Genomic DNA, 18885 nt, shown 5'->3' with positions numbered 1-18885 from the left:
CATAATACGGTTCTGATTTCTGGTTTACAAAGGCAAAATAAAGGAAAGGGTAATGATCAGGAGATAATTCTGTGAAAATTGTAAAAAAGTTTTTTATGTAAATGAGGTTAAAATAGATTAAAAAAAACGTATGTTCAAAGAACTCCACCGACAAGACACACAAGGTGGCTTAGTCTCTGGGTCTCTGCAAAAAAAGTTAATTACGTTTATAAATTTTTAAATGATTGTATACGGTACATATCGACGGCCCCTACGTAAAATACTCTATCTGTAAATCTGTTACTTTACAGGAGAGAGCTTAGAAGATTTTTTCAACGTATTCTTTTTTATTAATTAACGGTTTTATCTGAAATTGTAAAATAGTATTATAAATTCAAAAACACGATAAAATAATGTATTAAATTGTTTTAAAACTTTATGCTGTGTCAAAATTAAGTAGTTAGCGTTTTAGGAGTTCAGTCCATTTCGAAAATTCAATGTAGATAACGTCTTATACGCCTGAAAACTAGGCGTAATTTATTTTATATATTTTTTGCATGTTTATATTTGTAGATAACGGTCAGTTGATAACATACTCGAAATATCTCAAAATTGACAACAATGTAGTTGTAGGCACGTCGATATATGCATGTATTTATATGTACATATTTATATAGTTAACAAATAAATGTTTAAAAAACGATTAAATAAAACTTTTTTTAATAATAAAAAAATCACAGTGCAACCGAGCAACGAGCAAATATATCCTATTTTTCTTCATAGTACACATTTCGCTCATTCCTTTCAAGAACGTCATAAATCAAAAATCGTCAATTTTCAGTTATGCATGTTTTCGGAATGCTCAAAAAATGCACTATATCCAAGCAAAAGAGGCATATTTTTAACATGATATTTACCCGCTACAGGGCAGAAAATGTTGTTTTTGCATTTTGAAGAAAATATATATTTTTAATTAATTTTTAAATATACTAACTATTTTTCAAATGGTGAAAAAACCTTCAGATTTTACCTAAAAAGATGTGTAGTACAGTAAAAATTTAAAAAAGTGGCTTGATATTTATTTTCAAAACATTGTATTATATTTTTAAACTTTAAAAACGTTCTCCTGAATAATCAAGTTTTTTGATTTATGACGTTGTTGAAAGGAGTGAGCGATTGGCCAAACATTGATTTACTAATACAGGATGGCACATAATTAATAACATTATCGGATTTTTTGCAAATGGCGTCGTACGTTCGTCATATTTGACATTTGTGAACTAGACATCTGTAGTATACAAACAAATTGACAAAACGGACACAAATATGTATCAATACTCGCGGCAGGCACTTGACAGATATCATCTTTTTCACTTTACAAAAAAAATGTTAAGGTTCAAATAAAGATTTCCATCACTCAAAATCACTTTTTTAGTAAAAAAATTATTGAAAAATAAAATTGGATGATTAATTTTGAGCCAACCTGAATCTGTTTGTATGCTACAGCTGTCTAGTTCACAAATCGCTCACTCCTTTCAATAACGTCATAAATTAAAAAAAATCGTCATATTTCAGTTGTGCATGTTTTCGGAATGCCCAGAAAATGTACTATATCCCAGCAAAATTGGCATATTTTTAACTTTGGTAGAAAATGTTATTTTTGTATTTGAATAAAAGGTATTGTTTAATTATTTTTTTAAATATACTAAATATTTTTCAAATTGAGAAAAATATTCAGGTTTTACCTAAAATGATCTGCTGCATAGTTAAAAGTTCAATAAGTGGTATGATATTTATTTTTAATACGTTGTGTTATATTTTTAAACTTTAAAAACGTTCTCCTGAAAAATCAAGTTTTTTGATTTATGACGTTCTTGAAAGGAGTGAGCGAAATGTCAAATATGATTGACGCACAAAATTCCATTTCTAAAAATGATAACATTTTCCGATTGGGTGATTAATTTTGTGCCACCCTGTGGATTTAACAAATAATACTTCGATGCCTTAGAGAACCAACGTACTAACTACATAAAGAGTGAGTGGTTATATTATCTTAACATTTAAAAAAATGTTTTGTGAAGAAGAAGCAAATATGTTTCTTTTCAATGTAATCTTTTTTAAGATCGAATAATAAATACAATACTAAATATTCTTTTCTTATTTTGATGAACTTAAAAGATATTCTCCTAGAAAATGTTGTTATTACTTTTGTGCGCTAAGGCGTCGATTTGAACTTATATATTTTTTCTCACACAATGTGTCATGATAATGGACTTGAAGCCGGAAGAGGAACGTAAAAATAAATAAAGCTTGTTAAAAAAAATCTCTATACGCTGATCGAGGTGGTCGTAAGAAGACGATTCATAACAACACTCTTTGTACTGATTGTTCAACCCCTTGACCCAACGATGATGTTTCAAAAGCATCTAATTTACATATTAATGTTAAAACCAAACACTGATTTTTAGAATACTAAATTGTATTTTAATGTTAAAAACACATTAAAAAAATGGTTACAATTGTTTCACCTTCTTATGGCATTTTCTAAATGCCATAACAAAGCGAAACAACTGTCACAAATTTTATATTCATGTGTTTTTAACAATAAAATAAAATTTATCAGTCTGTTAAACTCAGTGTTTGATTTTAGTATTTAATATATAAATAAAAAAGGAGTTCTACAAATTAAGTGCCAAATCTGTAAAAAAAGCATCTATCCTCGACAGCGATTTTTTCGTCATATAATGATGGCGTTGCAATAGATTTTCATGTTTCACGTAGAATTTGAGCAAACTTTTGAGAAAAATCTTCAATGATTATAATATTCAAACCTGAAAAATTCTCTTTTTGTTCATTATTTCTATTATAAATCATTAAGTAGGTACTGAATAAAATAATGAAGGTATGCTATTGAGATTTTCTTTTTTTAGATTTTCCGATCAAGATGATGATGCTTCTTGTCAGCAAGCAAGCCATAGCTTTGACAATGTTGGAGATCCTTTGGAATCGATTGATACAATTGGTACTACTGAGCTTAATTCAAATATTACACAACATAATCAAAGTGATTTGATAAGGCAAACTACGACAGACAGTTTTGAGGAAATCGACGAAAACGCCCGAATGGACAGTGAGCCCGGAAAAAAAGAAACGCTTATCATTGAACACGAAAAAACGTAGAAATGAACCTTTATTGGGTAGAATTTTATAAAATAAATTCATGAAGATCACACCCCTAGTTTAAATTATCATATGTAAGTTAAATAACATTGAATTAGCAGTTTTTAATTATAGCTTAATTTTTTTCACAGAGCAATTTGGTTCTCAATGAAAAAGTGATATCCAATAGGGTCTAAGACGAAGAAAAAATTAAATATGAAAACAATTTTTTTCCCAACCTGATTTGACAAGAACCTTGTCATCATTAGGGTTAAACATGTACTAAAAAATTAAATCCCTATACAGGTGCCCCACAATCCGACGTATTCCTTTTGAAGGGTGTTAGGCAAGCTTATGACTCACCAAAAAATGAAAATATTACCTCAGTAAAAGTGCCTTATTTTTCCAGATATTTCCACTTTTATGAATTTTTCAAACATCTACGAAGTATAGTTTTTCGAGTGCCACTTTTTGAATTTTTCATATTTTAGGATTTTAATTTTTGTTTCATAACACTAAATAAGTATTCTATTGATCGCAGTCCAAAATATTACCAATACTGGCTTGCCTTGGCGAAAAAAAAATATTAATGACAGGTCAATAAAAAAGCAATATCTTTTTTTTCTAATGTAAAATGTAGTAAATGTTATACTGTTTTTAAAATTTAAATTGAGCAAACTTTTGAAATAACTTGCCAGGTTAGCGTCATATATTTTTTTCAGGGTGAAGAGTCAACGTCACCTAAATATTTATTTTTAAACCATTGACTGGCATTTATATTTTTTCCCCGGCAAGGCAAGCCAGTATTGGTAATATTTTGGACTTTGATCAATAGAATACTTATTTAGTATTACGAAACAAAAATTAAAATAAAAAATATGAAAAATTGAAAAAGTGGCACTCAAAAAACTAATCTAAGGCGTAGATGTTTGGAAAATTCATAAAAGTGGAAATATCTGGAAAACTAAGGCACTTTTATTGAAGTCATATTTTTATTTTTTGGTGAGTCATAAGCTGGCCTAACATCCCTGAAAAGGAATACGATGGATTATGGGACAACCTGTATATACTAGCTAGTGGACTTGTCATTAACTTTTAGTTAACTTGTCATTGACCATTAATATTTGTTTTTAACCACGTTTTATTGGTACTTTTCTCCAACCAGTTTTGACAAGAACCTTGTCATCATCAGGGTTAAATATGTACTATTTTTTTTTTATCCCTATATATACTAGCTGGTGGACTAGTCATAGTTTAAAACCAGGGGTGTTTTTGTCTAAATATATATATTCTGTTTCATTATTATCTTTGTGCATTAATAAAGATAAAATATTGTTTCCATTATTTTTTTTCACTATTCGAAAATAAAATTAGCACTATGGGCATGATTTTGAAAATAAAATATTTTATTTGAAAACAAAGCAATTTTTTTTTATTAATTAGAGAACTAATCATACTATTTTCTTCTATTCAACTGAATTACTGCTTATAATCTGAAATATAAATACTTATTTTTAAACATGAAAAATTTATTTCTACTAAGTTGTATTTTATTAACAAAAACACATAAAAAATTATACTGTGACAACTGTTTCGCCTTGTTAGGGCATTATCAAATGAATGTGAAGATCAAATGGACTCCGTCCTTATGTAGCTATACAATTCTAAGTGACATTCTAAACGCCAAGTCAATAAATAATTATACGTCGCACAAAACCTTCCAATATAATGATATCACGACTGAAGCTAAATTTTATCACAATATAACACAAAGCTCGCGGTAGGTAAAAACTAAGGTTTTGTAATATTAAACTCAAAAATATCAATTTTATAATATTTTAAAATTTTACTCAAAAACATCACAAGAGACGGATAACGGAACAAACAGATCCAAAGATCTAGAAAAAGGAAGAAGAAAAAGATACTCAAAATTATTAAAACTTTATTTATTTTTATTACATAAGAGTACATTATATAATATTCCCGATGAGTAATTTCCATTTCTCATCAGCGGATTAAGTTTAACAAGGTACCAAAAAAACAAAGTAAATAAGGTAAGTAAAAAACAAAATCAAAGAGTGGATCATAGTAAAAATAATAATAAGAATAAAATATTTATTCAAAAAACATTTCTATTTAAAAATATATTTTTAAATCACAAAAAAAAACCAATTATGAAGTGAATTAAGAATATGCAGGACTTTTTTAAACAAAAAAGGTCCCGGAACACAGTTCATACCAAGCTGTTTACTAAAACAAATTTTATTCAAATATCATTTAATTAAAATTTGAAGCACCTTTTCCTATCATTTTGATGAATTACATAAATAAAGATTTTAATTACGTAAGCACTAATATTATTTCGTAATTGATTTTGAAAAATTAAAAAAATATACATCCGTTAAAAAAAGTGCCGGAACGCCGCGCCGTTTCACCGCATTACATGAAAAAAGCCCTGAAAAGATTTAATAGCTTTCTAAAATCATGGATTCCGAAAAATTGCAAGCGTGTAAATTAAACACGCTTACATTTTTCAAAGAAGAACACGCTACATCATATTAATGTATGTTAGTGTTAAAAGAAAATAAATAAAAAGTAAGATAAATGAATCTACTTACTTAAATTTTAGTCTGGCTGTATCGGCCATGCATTCTGGGTAAATAAAAATGAAATAAAATAGAAAGAGCATAAACTTCTTACACGTTTAATTTCACAATGCTTGTGAATCAATGAAAATTTTAAAAATCCGTAAAACAAGAATGCAATGTCAAAAAGCAGGCTCTCCGCCATTATTAATGTTTAGTATAACGTGTGTTGCTGTTTGTGCGTTCAAAAGATGGCAGTATCATTGCGGTGACTAAATTTATTTATTTATTTAAAGCATATTTTTACCTGTTAAATAAAAAACAAGCGTGTATTCCAATGCAACATTAGGAAAATTACAAAAACCAATATAACTTTAAGAGATTGAATATTTTAAACAGACGAACAATAACATTTTTATTCATAAAGAATACTCAAAAATACAAACCTGTACGTACATATGCAATTGTACTATTCTGATACCTGCCGTATGAGAACATGTAGACCGAATTATATAATAACCAATGCGTACAACACAAATCATTGTGCAATAGGTAGATAGGAACCTGTTACGAGTACTCAATCGACCGTTGATTTTAATCTTGCCTATTCACTGAATGTACGAATACATTATTTTTATAACACACGATGAAATTTCAAACGTATCGACCAATGATAACTCTGCTTGCGATCAGTCGTGTTTTTGGACTGCATAAAGGCAGTTGTGGATCGCAACTCAAAAAGTATTAAAAATCTGTATTAACCAGTATTATATTAAAGTAAAAATGCATACCTACACTATATACAGGCTTGTAGCAAAGTTTATAACAGCCTATTATTTTATCAAAGTGGGTGCCGGTCTTTTGTTTTATTACTTGACACATCCATTTAAGAAAGTCGTTAAGGATAGACCAGTACCACCTAAATGTCTCACAGACCCTAAATATGGGGAACATCACTATGCTATTGTTAATGTAAGTATTTATTTTATTTATTTAAATTACCAAGATTTATTTTTATGTTCTCACTACTTAAATTTTTAGCGAAATCTTGCATTTTTCACGAGAAATATATGAAAACTAAGGGTTGTTAATGTCAACCTCCAAAATATAGTGGTAAGGGCGTTTGAGGATTTAAAAAAATATAGGTGATTTTCACTCTCATATTTATTTAATGTCACTGTGAACGGGCCTAATGAACTCAACAGTGATTAAAATAACTCGTGCCCTATGTACCATAAGTACGGATAAAGGTAAGAAGAAGAATGTTATAAGTTCGAAAATAGGATATCACTATTCTATTCATACAGTTTGCGATATACCTGAATACACGACAAGCTCTGTATTCATTGAAAATATATGCCTAACGATCATATCTTTCACATATAAAAAATATGTAAAAAAAATATTATAAATTAAAAAAAAATGCTGCTAAAATCGTGATGCGTTTTTCTACTTTTTTTACTGTAACAGTCTGAAATTTGATTTTTATGATAAGGTGAAAAACTTTATGTCAAGTATAAGGAAGATTAATATGGCCCACCATGTATGGGATAAAGTCGATCGGGTGGGTCTACTAAATCTTTCTACCCTATATTAGTTTAGTGTTTTTTACTTTACTGAAATCCATAATTAAATATCAGTCAGTCGAATATTGTATGAGAACGTAAACTAAATTTTTCATTGGTTACACAGCTATATATATTTTTGATTGAGTACAGTAATTTAATTAAAAAATCACATAATTTTTTCATGCTTCATTTTTTATTATTTAATTACTGTAGTGAATCACTAGAAGGCGAAAAAAACGTATTTTTCTCTGATTCAGAACATTTTTATTTGTAATATTTTTTTTTCAGTATTGATATCAGTACGGCAAAATAATATAATTGAAATTATATACTAATGTTGAAATTCTCGTAAAATAAAAATCAGATGATTTTAAATTTTATTTCATTAAAAATGTTTTACTTATAACATAAAAAAAAGAAAGTCACACATTTTTATGTGTCATACCCAAGCTATTATTAACACACTCACAAAAATACATTAGATATCTGTAATTCACACGCTACTAAAAACACAAGCTGACACACATTACATACCTGTAAGCACACATACGTTACATAGCTGTAATACACTCGCTACCAGAAACACATATACATTATTCTTCTAACCCTTATCTTCACTCGATGGTACATAGGGTATTGCATCGTATATAAACAGTGTTGTCTTGATCGTTATATACAAGAAGGAAAGGTGATGGATATAATAAAATAAATTTTAGAGTGAAAAATCACTAATATTTATTTTAGACCCCCCCTGCGAATCGAGCTCGGGATGTCAAGCACTGTAGACAATCGTGATGACTTCTACATTATGGAGGCGGACTAATTACCGGATTAATTACCCAGATAACAGCAACACACATGTATTAGACACCTGTAATGCAGGCGCTACCAGCAACACACATACATATGTAGGAATATTAGACACCTGCAATGCACGCGCTACCAGCAACACACATATGTAGGAATATTATAAGGCAACACACATAAATTAGACATCTATGATGCACGCGCTATCAGCAACATACAAATATTAGACACCTGTAATGCATGCGCTACCAGCAACAAACATATATTAGAGACCTGTAATGCAAGCACAACCAGTAATATACATATCGTCGTGTTGGGGAAACAAGGTTCTATCTAACACATTTAGGTATTTTCACATTTAACTCTAACTCTATTCAGATTTAAATTTCGGTTCGATCTATATAAAAATTACTACAAAAAGCAAATCGATCGTCATCAATTTAAAGAGAAACAAAGTTCTATCCGTTATTATAAAATATCAATCAGAGAAACAAGGTTCTATCTCGACTAATTTCATACTCTATAGTGTTCAAGATGGCGGAAAAGCTGAGTTTTGTGAACCTCCAAACTCGAGTTTTGTGTGATATAACTGGTGAATTTATTAATATTCCCGAAAAAATGATACAGAAAGGTAGTGTACACATAAATTTTTCATATTTTGAAGTAAAAATCAGTAATTTTCACGATAATCTGTGAAATTTACACTGTTGAATTTATAATTATTTACCAAAGGCAAACTAGTTGCTGCTAAAAAAGTACACAACAAGAAAAATTGCTTGGAAAAGTACGAATTTAAGTGCGGGGCACTAGATTCCAGAAGATGTAAGAAACATCATTCATAAAAAGCATTATGAACTTGCACAAAATGAAAAAAATAATTTTATTTCTAAAATATCATGTTGTTTCCAAAAGAAAAAAGTTTACGTTTAAATACTAATTCAAAAATGAATCAATCATGTTTCGCATATGCAAAATATTTTATTTGAGAACTCTAGACACGTATATCTCACAAGGTCATTTACGGTGTCCACATTAGAAGACGCTACAACAGGTAAGACAAAAGGGGTAAACATGGAAAAAAACACAAAATTGCTAAGAAAAAAGGCGCTTGGTCAGGGATGATATAAATTCATTACCTCATGTCTTCTGTTATAACAAATGTCTTAATCAACAATAAATAAGTGGAGGATATTATTGTCAAATACTCAACTCCCGGACATTCAGCAGTTCAAGAAGTGCATAATGTACACTCTAGAATTGAGAGTATTTTGAAAGTGAAAGAGTATTATTTACCACTTTCCCTGTTAAGGCTGTTAAAACAGATAAACACTTCGAAATCATATCGTATTGTAATGCTCAATAGAAACGATTTTAAAGACTTTACCCCTTGCTCAAAATATTTCAAATATACGAGTTTTCCATTTACTAAAGTAACAATTCTTCATTTTATAAAAAATCACTTTCAAGTGACATTTAAAACAAGTCATGCAATAAACATGGAATGGTCCAACGTAAACATATTAGCAACTAACGTTCAAACCAGAAACAACGGTCCAATCTCTCTGAATCCAACATCAAACACATAAGTAAAATTACTCCAAAATCAGATAACAATAAGCGAAACTTATCGGAAGCTAAAATCGAGTCGATGAAATCGATGTTCGAATGGATGCCTTTAATTGACAGAGAATTTTATAATGCTTTATTTAGAGAATTAAGTCTATATTTTTTTGCATTTATTATATTTTAATCAAAGTTTTACTGTGTTATGTTTATTTCTGTTAAATTGCTTCCTATAATATAAAATATATCAACCTTATTTATGATAATCAATAGCCGTTATGTTTTGTTTGTTTTTCCCAATGTTATTGATAGTAAAATATTCAAAAAAATATTATTCCACCAACTTTGGCAGTAAAAACAAATTAAAATAAATATTTTTCATCATCATCTAAGTGACTGCAATAAGGTTCTATTTGACATAGAACGTTTTTGCATTGTATTATTTGAATAATTTTGAAAAATCTCAAGGTTACAAAGTTCTATCTGAACGTTTTTTACTTAAAAATTATTTACTATTCCAACTTTCCTAAAAAATGTTACATTAAATTTGCTTCTTGGTTTGATTTAATCATATTATTAAAATGATAAATAATTATTTATGTATTTATGTATCTCATATCTCAAAACTATAAGGAATCCACATAGAACCTTGTTTCCCCAACACGACGATATGACAGATCCCCGTAGTATAGTTACATGAACATTTTGGCGTCGTAATTTATAATAAAACTGAATAATTCTATTTACACTTCTGATTATCACGTTGATATCTCAAACCTGTATCTAGAATCTAGACTTTGACCCTCGGTATCAGTCATATCTATATTTAATATTTTTATTATTATTATTTCGGTTACCAAAATGGTTCATATAAAGCATTAGATCTAGGCGGTCTCTAGTTAAGTTTTGTAGAAATAAATCATGAAACTAAAAAAAACTAACTAACCATCCAGCTGCTCCTCGCAGGGGAAGACAGAGAACATATCGCTCACTCCTTTCAAGAACGTCATAAATCAAAAAACTTGAGTTTTCAGGAGAACGTTTTTTAAGTTTAAAAAAATAATACAATGTTTTAAAAATCAATATCAAGCCATTTATTGAACTTTTCACCGTGCAACAGATTTTTTTTGGGTAAAACTTGAAAGTTTTTCTACATTTGAAAAATGTTTAGTATGTTTAAAAAAATAATTAAACAATACCTTTTCTTCAAAATTCAAAAACAACACTTTCTGCCCTGTAGCGGGTAAATATTAAGTTAAAAATATGCCTCTTTTGCTGGGATATAGTACATTTTCTGGGCATTCCGAAAACATGCACAACTAAAAATTGACGATTTTTGATTAATGACGTTCTTGAAAGGAGTGAGCGATTTGTAGAACGCCACACCAATCGGTCTTTGCAAACAATCTTCAAATGCATGTATGTCTTCTTTAAAAACCGCCGTTTATTCCGACACCTGACCTGACCGCTTTCAAGTATTTGAAATACTTGATCATGCCAAGTTTTTCTCGGTCTTCTTTTGCTTCTATTGCCAGTCGTATTCGCCTCAAAAATTTGTTTTACTATTATATCTTCACTCATCCGATTCACGTCCCCAAACCATCTCAACACGCCTTTCTTAACTTTATCGATAATGTTTTTCCCAGCCTAGCATTCTTTCCTTGTATCACCATTTGAACATCTATCATACAACGTTTTGCAGCACATTCGTCTTTGAGAACCCATTTTCAGTCTACCTTTATCCTTCTTTTACCAACTCCATGGTTCACTTTCACACATTAGGGTTGGAACCAGTTATCCATTGTGTACAGCCAGTTTAGCTTTCGCTGATAGGGTTTTATTTGCCATAACTAAATTCAGTGCACAATTTACTCTGTTCCTATCATTCAATCTATTATATATGTTCATAATAGTGTTAAATGATAAAGAATGTAAACAAACAATAATTTTTTTTAAATTATTTATGTTAAATAAAATCCATACACATACGTACATACATAAATGTAAATATTATTTATTTTGAACGTACACATTTTTATCAGATAATCTTGTAATTATTACAACTTGTGTACATTTTGTTGCTGTTTCTTAAAATTATTTCATATGTCTATAAAATTGGCTTTGTTTAACATTTGTTTTTATTTCTTTGTTATTTTGGTATTTTTAAAATCAAATATCAGCATAAGAAATAATCAACAGTAAAAAGACTTACGTAGTGTATAAAAATATTGATTTATGTTTTTTTCTATCAATAATATAAACATATGTACATACGAGTACGTAAACATTGGCGTTTTAATATTTTATAATATGCAAGTATTACTTTACAAGTTAGAATAAAGTAAAACTTTATATTTTTTCCACATATATTTTATTTGACCAATGACCGGGTTTCGTCGTTACCCACATCATCAGACTGGTGGGAGGCTAGATGATATTCCATGTTATGAACACAACAAGGCAGGGGTAGAAAACCATACTGACAAAAATTTTTACTGACAAAATTAACTTAGAGTGACATCTATTGGTGAGATGAAAAGAAGATTTTTATTGAGCAGAAACTCTTTTATTAGTATGTGAGGTCCGAATCCTGGATTATAATCACACACATGAGAAACGCTAGAAAATATCATTTTCATTTTTATCATTTTAGCTTATAATTTGACCAGATAATCAAATTATAATTGGAGATCATCCAGATTTGTGAATAAGTATTTAGACACACTCAAAATGATGTAAATAAAATATATGTTTGAATAAAACTATAAAGTTGTTATTTTATTTTATAAATGCAGATCCAACATGAACTGTCAGTACAAAACTTTAAACTTTGCAGGGCGTCAAGTTGCACTACGTGGAGAAAGGAGACAAGACCAAACCATTAATGGTCTTTGTGCACGGATTTCCAGAGTTCTGGTATTCCTGGAGATATCAGATGGTCGAGTTCTCCAAAGACTATTGGTGACTATACATTTATCATTTCTTTGTCATTGCCTTCTTTAAAGCTCTTATGTGTCGCCTACTTTCAAAATCCGCCAGATCCAATTTTATAAGATTTTAAAATAAATACGCTACCAGAATGCCAATTGTGGGTTTTATTGTTTAAAATATATTTTTACTTGAAAACTGATAAAAAAATATATAAAACAGCGTTGTATTTCAAATTCCGCTATATTCATGAAACTTGCCTTCTGACCCATATCGGCCAATCAGAGAGCGGGGATAGGTCAAAAATTAAGATGACGTCATTATCGGTTTGTGTCTCGTGTTTTTTTTAATACTGACAAAATTTCTAAAAAATAGGAAAATTTTCCTATTTTAAAATATTTTATCCGAAGATAGTGAAATCTTTGAGAGATAAATGTTACCCGGAGAATTTTGCATTTTTTATAAAATCGACTTACATGGATCTGGCGGATTTTGAAAGTAGGCGACACTTATTGTCTATGTACCGCGGGATGACTATTTGCCACCATTTCTTTAATATTACTAATTGATTTACCATGTAGGCCCAGTATTAGTCCGATTAAGTAGCAACTTAATTTTCTCTAAATCCAGGTATCATTTTACGTAATTGTTTTTTTTTCTTAAAACGCCGTATTCTGCCGTATTAAAAAATAATCTTTTCTTCGTAATAAGCATACGGTTTTGAAAAGAAAAGAGTTATTGAAAGGTAAGGACTTTAATTTTTTTCTATATGTATTCTTTTTCTGACCCTTATCCGCACCCATTGCTGCATAAGGCACTGCATCATATAAACGCAGTGTTATCTTGATCGTTTACACATGAAGGAAAGGTGATCAAAAGTCTAAGGTAAAAAAATTAAATAAATACTAGAGTGAAAAAAATCACTTATATTTATTTTTGATCGCCCCCCTGAGAATTGAACCCAGGAATTCCAGAACGGTAGCCGAAAATGCTGACCATTACACTACGAAGGGGGAGATATGTATTCTAAAAATAATAAAAAATAAATATCCATTCTTTGAAAAAATCGGGCGTGAACAGACATGTAACCTATCCGGTCGAATGAATTCTGTGTTTGCGAATATCGCCTTAATTTGGTGGGATAACATTTGAGTGCGTCCAAATTGTAATGTAAAACAGTAATGTCCCAGTATGTTCGGATCCAGCATACATGCACATAAAAGAATCTCTGCTAAATAAAAAGCTTTCTCAATCCAACATAGATGGCTGTCGTGAACTCACGTGTCCTGTTTCATGAAATTGATGTCGAAACGATGTACGAGTATAGTCTATTCACCATACCTGATGTATCGGTGATACATCGTTTTAGCATTCATCAGTCCATATTTTATTAATGAGTAGATACTTAATGAAATGTCATGATTTTAATTTTACCATACTGAAAGTGTAGGTTGTTTAGTCAAGACAATCAATGGCTTTGTATTTTTATATTAAACTGATGTAATAAAATAAAATAATAATATTAATTTCAATTAAAATAAATTGTAAATTGTAAAACAAGTGTAAGCCCCTCTACAAGCACAAGAGCTCAGTCTCTTTTTTAGAGTGAACTATGTTTTTTTTAATTTTAAGATTGTTATGAAGATTGTTAAGAAATTGAATTAAAATTGTAAAGAACATTGTCACCATATATTTTTTTTAAATATACGTGTACATACTTATTTGTATATGCACATTTGTTTAATATTTGAATATATGTGTATCGTATTTCGGTTATGACGTAAATGACCTTCAATAAAAATAAATAAACTCACATTGCATGTTGTGAATCAATTGACTATATTATAGTCACTATAAGTATTTTTAAATTGCGTCGCACTATTGATTGAACGTGTTGAAAAAACACAAATACGTTTACGTCATAGATAGGTAAAGCTTCAAATTCAATTTGAATCCCGGAATCTTTTATTTTTCATTTGAATTGGTTTCAGTGGCGCACTATGATGTTTAAGAAGACGAAGCTCAATATTGCAATATTTCTTATGGTGGACGTTGAATGAAAAAAAAAACAATATGCCTAGATAAAAAAAATATTTTAAAATAAAAATACCTGCAAAGCATCCCCTTTAAGAAGATTATCTGCAGATAGTGTAGTAAGGATAGGGAAGGTAGATGTAAAAAATGATCACAAACACCCAGACTAATTGAAAACAAGTCTTTCTTAAATTTATTTTGCAATTGGTGAGAATTGAACCCGCGACGCCAGTTTCGCAGTCGAGCGCCTGTCTTTTACTCATTAAATAGGCTAAACCCAGTTATTGCTTACAATCAAATAAATAAAAATTATTGCTTATTCAAGTGATCAAATTGTACGCAATTGAAAATTAATTAAATTTATATAATATTTCAATCGTCCACTAATAGCTGAAAATTAATTCGATAAAATCTCGCCTAGATGAAGGAAGCTATTTACTTTCTCAACATACGACAGTTCCCACTGAAATACGAAGGCAGTTATCAGAATAATATATGTATTTACGTATACAATTTCCAATAATTGTGGTAGTATAGTAATAAATTTTTCAGGAATAACCCGCAAAGCCTTTATTTGTAGAGGCTTATCTGCAGGTACGATAGTAAGGATGGGGATAGTAAAAGTGAAAATACATTACAAACACCCAGACCAATTGAAACACAATATTTTTCAAAAGTTATTTTACAATTGGCAGGAATTGAACCCGCGATGCATGTTTTAGGGTCGAACATACATACATATACATACACAAACATACACACAAACATAAACATATATATATATTTTAATATTTTAAATTTATAAATTAAATAAATTACATGCAAACATATTAAAATAATGATTTCAAATCATTACAGAATAGAAATGAAATTCGCTTCGTAATTGTTTAGCTATTTGATACTATATCTTAAAAATATAAATCTAAAATTATGAATTTGTTTAGAACACGTGATATTTATACGAATGATATGTGGTAAATATTGAAAGAATAATGACCAACTGATACGAGTTAGAAGAATAATATACTAGAAAAATATACTAATGTACTAAGAAGTAACTATAATACTCGTAATAACAAACAAACTAACAAACTAAGTCTCTTTAGGAGAATTTGATGAGACACTGTATCGAATGCTTTTGCGAGGTCCAAAAAAAAACATATTTACTTACTCGTGTCGGGTTGTGGTCGAGTGGTTAGAATCGCGGACTCTCGAGTCTCTTGGTTCGAACCCACTCCACCACAATACCTATTTCTAATAATGAGCCGCATAGGCTCACAGAAATAGTATGAAATTGAAATATTTTGGTAAATAATAAAAACACGAATATTTCTATTCTAGATTAAAAAAATCTTTAAAGAAATGTAAGTAGAATGACATAACAGGGATGTGTTTTTTTTACTGTTCTTCTTTATACTAAAATTGAACTTTAAGATTTTTTTATAACGTCAACGATATGTACAATTATTATATTTTCGAAAAGAAATGTTTTTCCTACCGGGCCCTATCTTTTGTTAAAAACAAATGATGTTCGCATAACAAAAAAAGTTGCCGAACAATGGTGTCTTTTATAAAGGAGAAAGAATACCAGATATTTAAATTCTTATTGTAGTTTTGACATATTTTTTTATGTTAATTTAACGATATTCATCTAGAGTTCTAGAGCAACCGAATACAATAACATAACATACAAAACATGATATTTTTCTTATAATTTTTTGGTATAATAACAAGACCTATAACCCTTTGACATTTTAAAATACACGAATAAGAATACGGATCTCGGGGTATTTACATAGCTTATAACCCGTCAAAGGTTGGTTATGTTATCACTTGACACACGTGTAATATTCACCATTCTACACATGATTGACAACCACACCACTCACATTTTTGGAACTCAACATATGCAGGGTGGTGCAAAATTAATCACCTTATCAAAAGATGTTGTAATTTTTGCAAATGGGGGCGTAAGTCAATTATATTTGAGATTTGTGAAACAGACAGCTATAGTATACAGTACAAAAACAGGCACATATTGCTCACTCCTTTCAAGAACGTCATATATAAAAAAACATGATTTTTCAGGATAACGTTTTTAAAGTTTAAAAATATAATACAACCAACTTTTTCGTTAAAACCTGAAGGTTTTTTCTCCATTCGAAAAATATTTAGTATATTCAACAAAAAAAATTAAACAAAACATTTTCTTCAAAATGTAAAAACAACACTTTTTGCCATGTAGCGGGTAAATATTAAGTTAATAATATACCTCTTTTGCTGGGATATAGTTCATTTTCTGGGCATTTTAAAAATATACACAACTGAAAATTGACGATTTTTGATTTATGACGTTCTTGAAAGGAGTGAGCGATATGTGCATCAACACTGGCGGCAGCAACTTGGCGGAAATCATCTTTTATACTTAAAAAAAATGTGAAGGTCTATGTAAAGATTTCCACTCTCAAAACCTTTTTAATTTTATTAAGCATAAAAGTTATTCAAAAACAAAATTGGATAGTTACTTTTGCATCACCCTAAATTTGTATACTGCAGCTATCTAGTTCGCAAATGTTAAATAGGATTGACGTGCGACGCAATATGTAAAATATTAAACTTTTTCAGATAGGGTGATTTATTTTGCGCCACCTGAAGCATCAAACTAATGACGCTTCATTATTGAGTTCACAACAGCCATGTACAGTTGAATTGAGAATGTTTTTATTAAGTCGAAACCCTTTATTAAGATGTATGCAGTATCCGAACCCCATATATATTTTTACATACTGGGAGACTCCTGAAAACATGATTTTAAATCTTCAATGCAGCTTATAATTTGACGAGTTATATTATTGACAGCATTTTGAGACATTTTTACTAACAAAATTTGGACACTCAAAATGTCGTGAGACATATTAGCGTTCAAGGAAAGAAGTTTTAATATGACACTATTTGCAATACTGTATCATTTGTGTTAAAACTGTTAAATGCGGTAAGAATACATATATAATACACGTCAGGCGCCGTAGTGTAGTTGGGTAGACCCTCGACTGCGAGTTTGATTTTCACCATTGCAAAATATACTCAAGAAAGACATATTTGCGATTGGTCTGGGTGTATCTGATTAGTTTTTCACATTTGCCTTCCCTTATTATCTTACCTGCAGACAGGCCTCTGAAAGTAGAGGCTTTGCAAATTTATCCTTTCAAAGGAAAAAACAGAATTGTAGAGAAAATCTTTTAATCAACACAATAATGTATACAAAAGCAGGGGAAAATAGAGTCAAATTTGTAGGAAAAACGCAAAATCACAGAATTCTGTACTTTATAAGGCTATAAATGAAATTGAAATGCTGAATTCTGTTTTTTTTTAAGATTTCAAGAAAAGTTTAGTATCCATTCCCTCTGCCTACCCCTACAGATAATCTGGGTAGTGGTAAAATTAGTGTTTTTTGGCTTGTTTTTACACTTCTCTTTTTCTACATCAGTAAAATCCCCAAAAATAAAAGCTTTGCGTTTAAATCCGTTTGTTAAAAGAAAATACGTTTGATACATGATACAAATGACATTATTCAAATGATGTAATTGTGGTTGTTTAGGTGTGTAGCATTAGATACGAGGGGATATGGTGATTCGGAGAAACCAAAAGAAAAAGAAGCTTATTTAGTGGAGAATGTTGCCTTGGATATAAAGGAACTGGTATTATCGCTTGGTGAGTTAATATAACCCTATTATTAAGTGTATTATTTGATTTGTTCATAGATTTAGCGTTTAATTTGTAAAAAAATCAGTTATAATTTATATATTAAATAAATTAACTAACACTGATTTTTAGAGTATACTAAATGTATTTTATTATTAAAAACAAAATAATATACTTTAATTTGTTACAATTGTTTAATCTTCATATTATTTTAAAAATGCCATAACAAGACGAAACTATTGTAATACGTTTTATATGACCCTGTGAAAAGTCTTTATAAAAAACATGTATAGAATTTCCTCACCCTCTATATTCACATCCTTAACCATTTAAAATAACCTCTTTCCCTAAAATATTATGATCTACACTTATTTGTTACAAAGCTGAAAAAAACTTAATTCGTTGTGTATATTGAGATTTTCAATAAAAAATTCAGTGTAAATTTGGAAATTATACAAAATCTATGATTTGGTTAGTTGAAAGAACATCAGTTTGACAGTTGCTTATCGTTCAATTATCTATAATCTATTGGACAATTTACAAAGCGCCGTTTTTGTGAA

General features: G+C 29.6%; 1 protein-coding gene across 1 annotated transcript in view; it reads left to right on the top strand.

Moving 5' to 3' along the window:
- Positions 1-6414: 6414 nt before the first annotated feature.
- The window catches only part of LOC148302829 (epoxide hydrolase 4-like), a 33124-nt gene continuing 20653 nt past the window's right edge, over positions 6415-18885 (top strand). Inside the window, exons 1-3 of the mRNA XM_088270954.1 lie at positions 6415-6695; positions 12498-12622; positions 18222-18334. Of these exons, the coding sequence (XP_088127080.1) occupies positions 6507-6695; positions 12498-12622; positions 18222-18334 (427 nt within the window). The 5' untranslated portion in view covers positions 6415-6506. The remainder of the gene's footprint in view (positions 6696-12497; positions 12623-18221; positions 18335-18885) is intronic.

This window comes from Brachycentrus maculatus, unplaced genomic scaffold (assembly GCF_059751285.1).
Source record: "Brachycentrus maculatus isolate JH-2025_06_01 unplaced genomic scaffold, ASM5975128v1 h1tg000405l, whole genome shotgun sequence".
NCBI lineage: Eukaryota > Metazoa > Arthropoda > Insecta > Trichoptera > Brachycentridae > Brachycentrus > Brachycentrus maculatus.
This window is presented reverse-complemented; position numbering and strand designations above follow the sequence as displayed.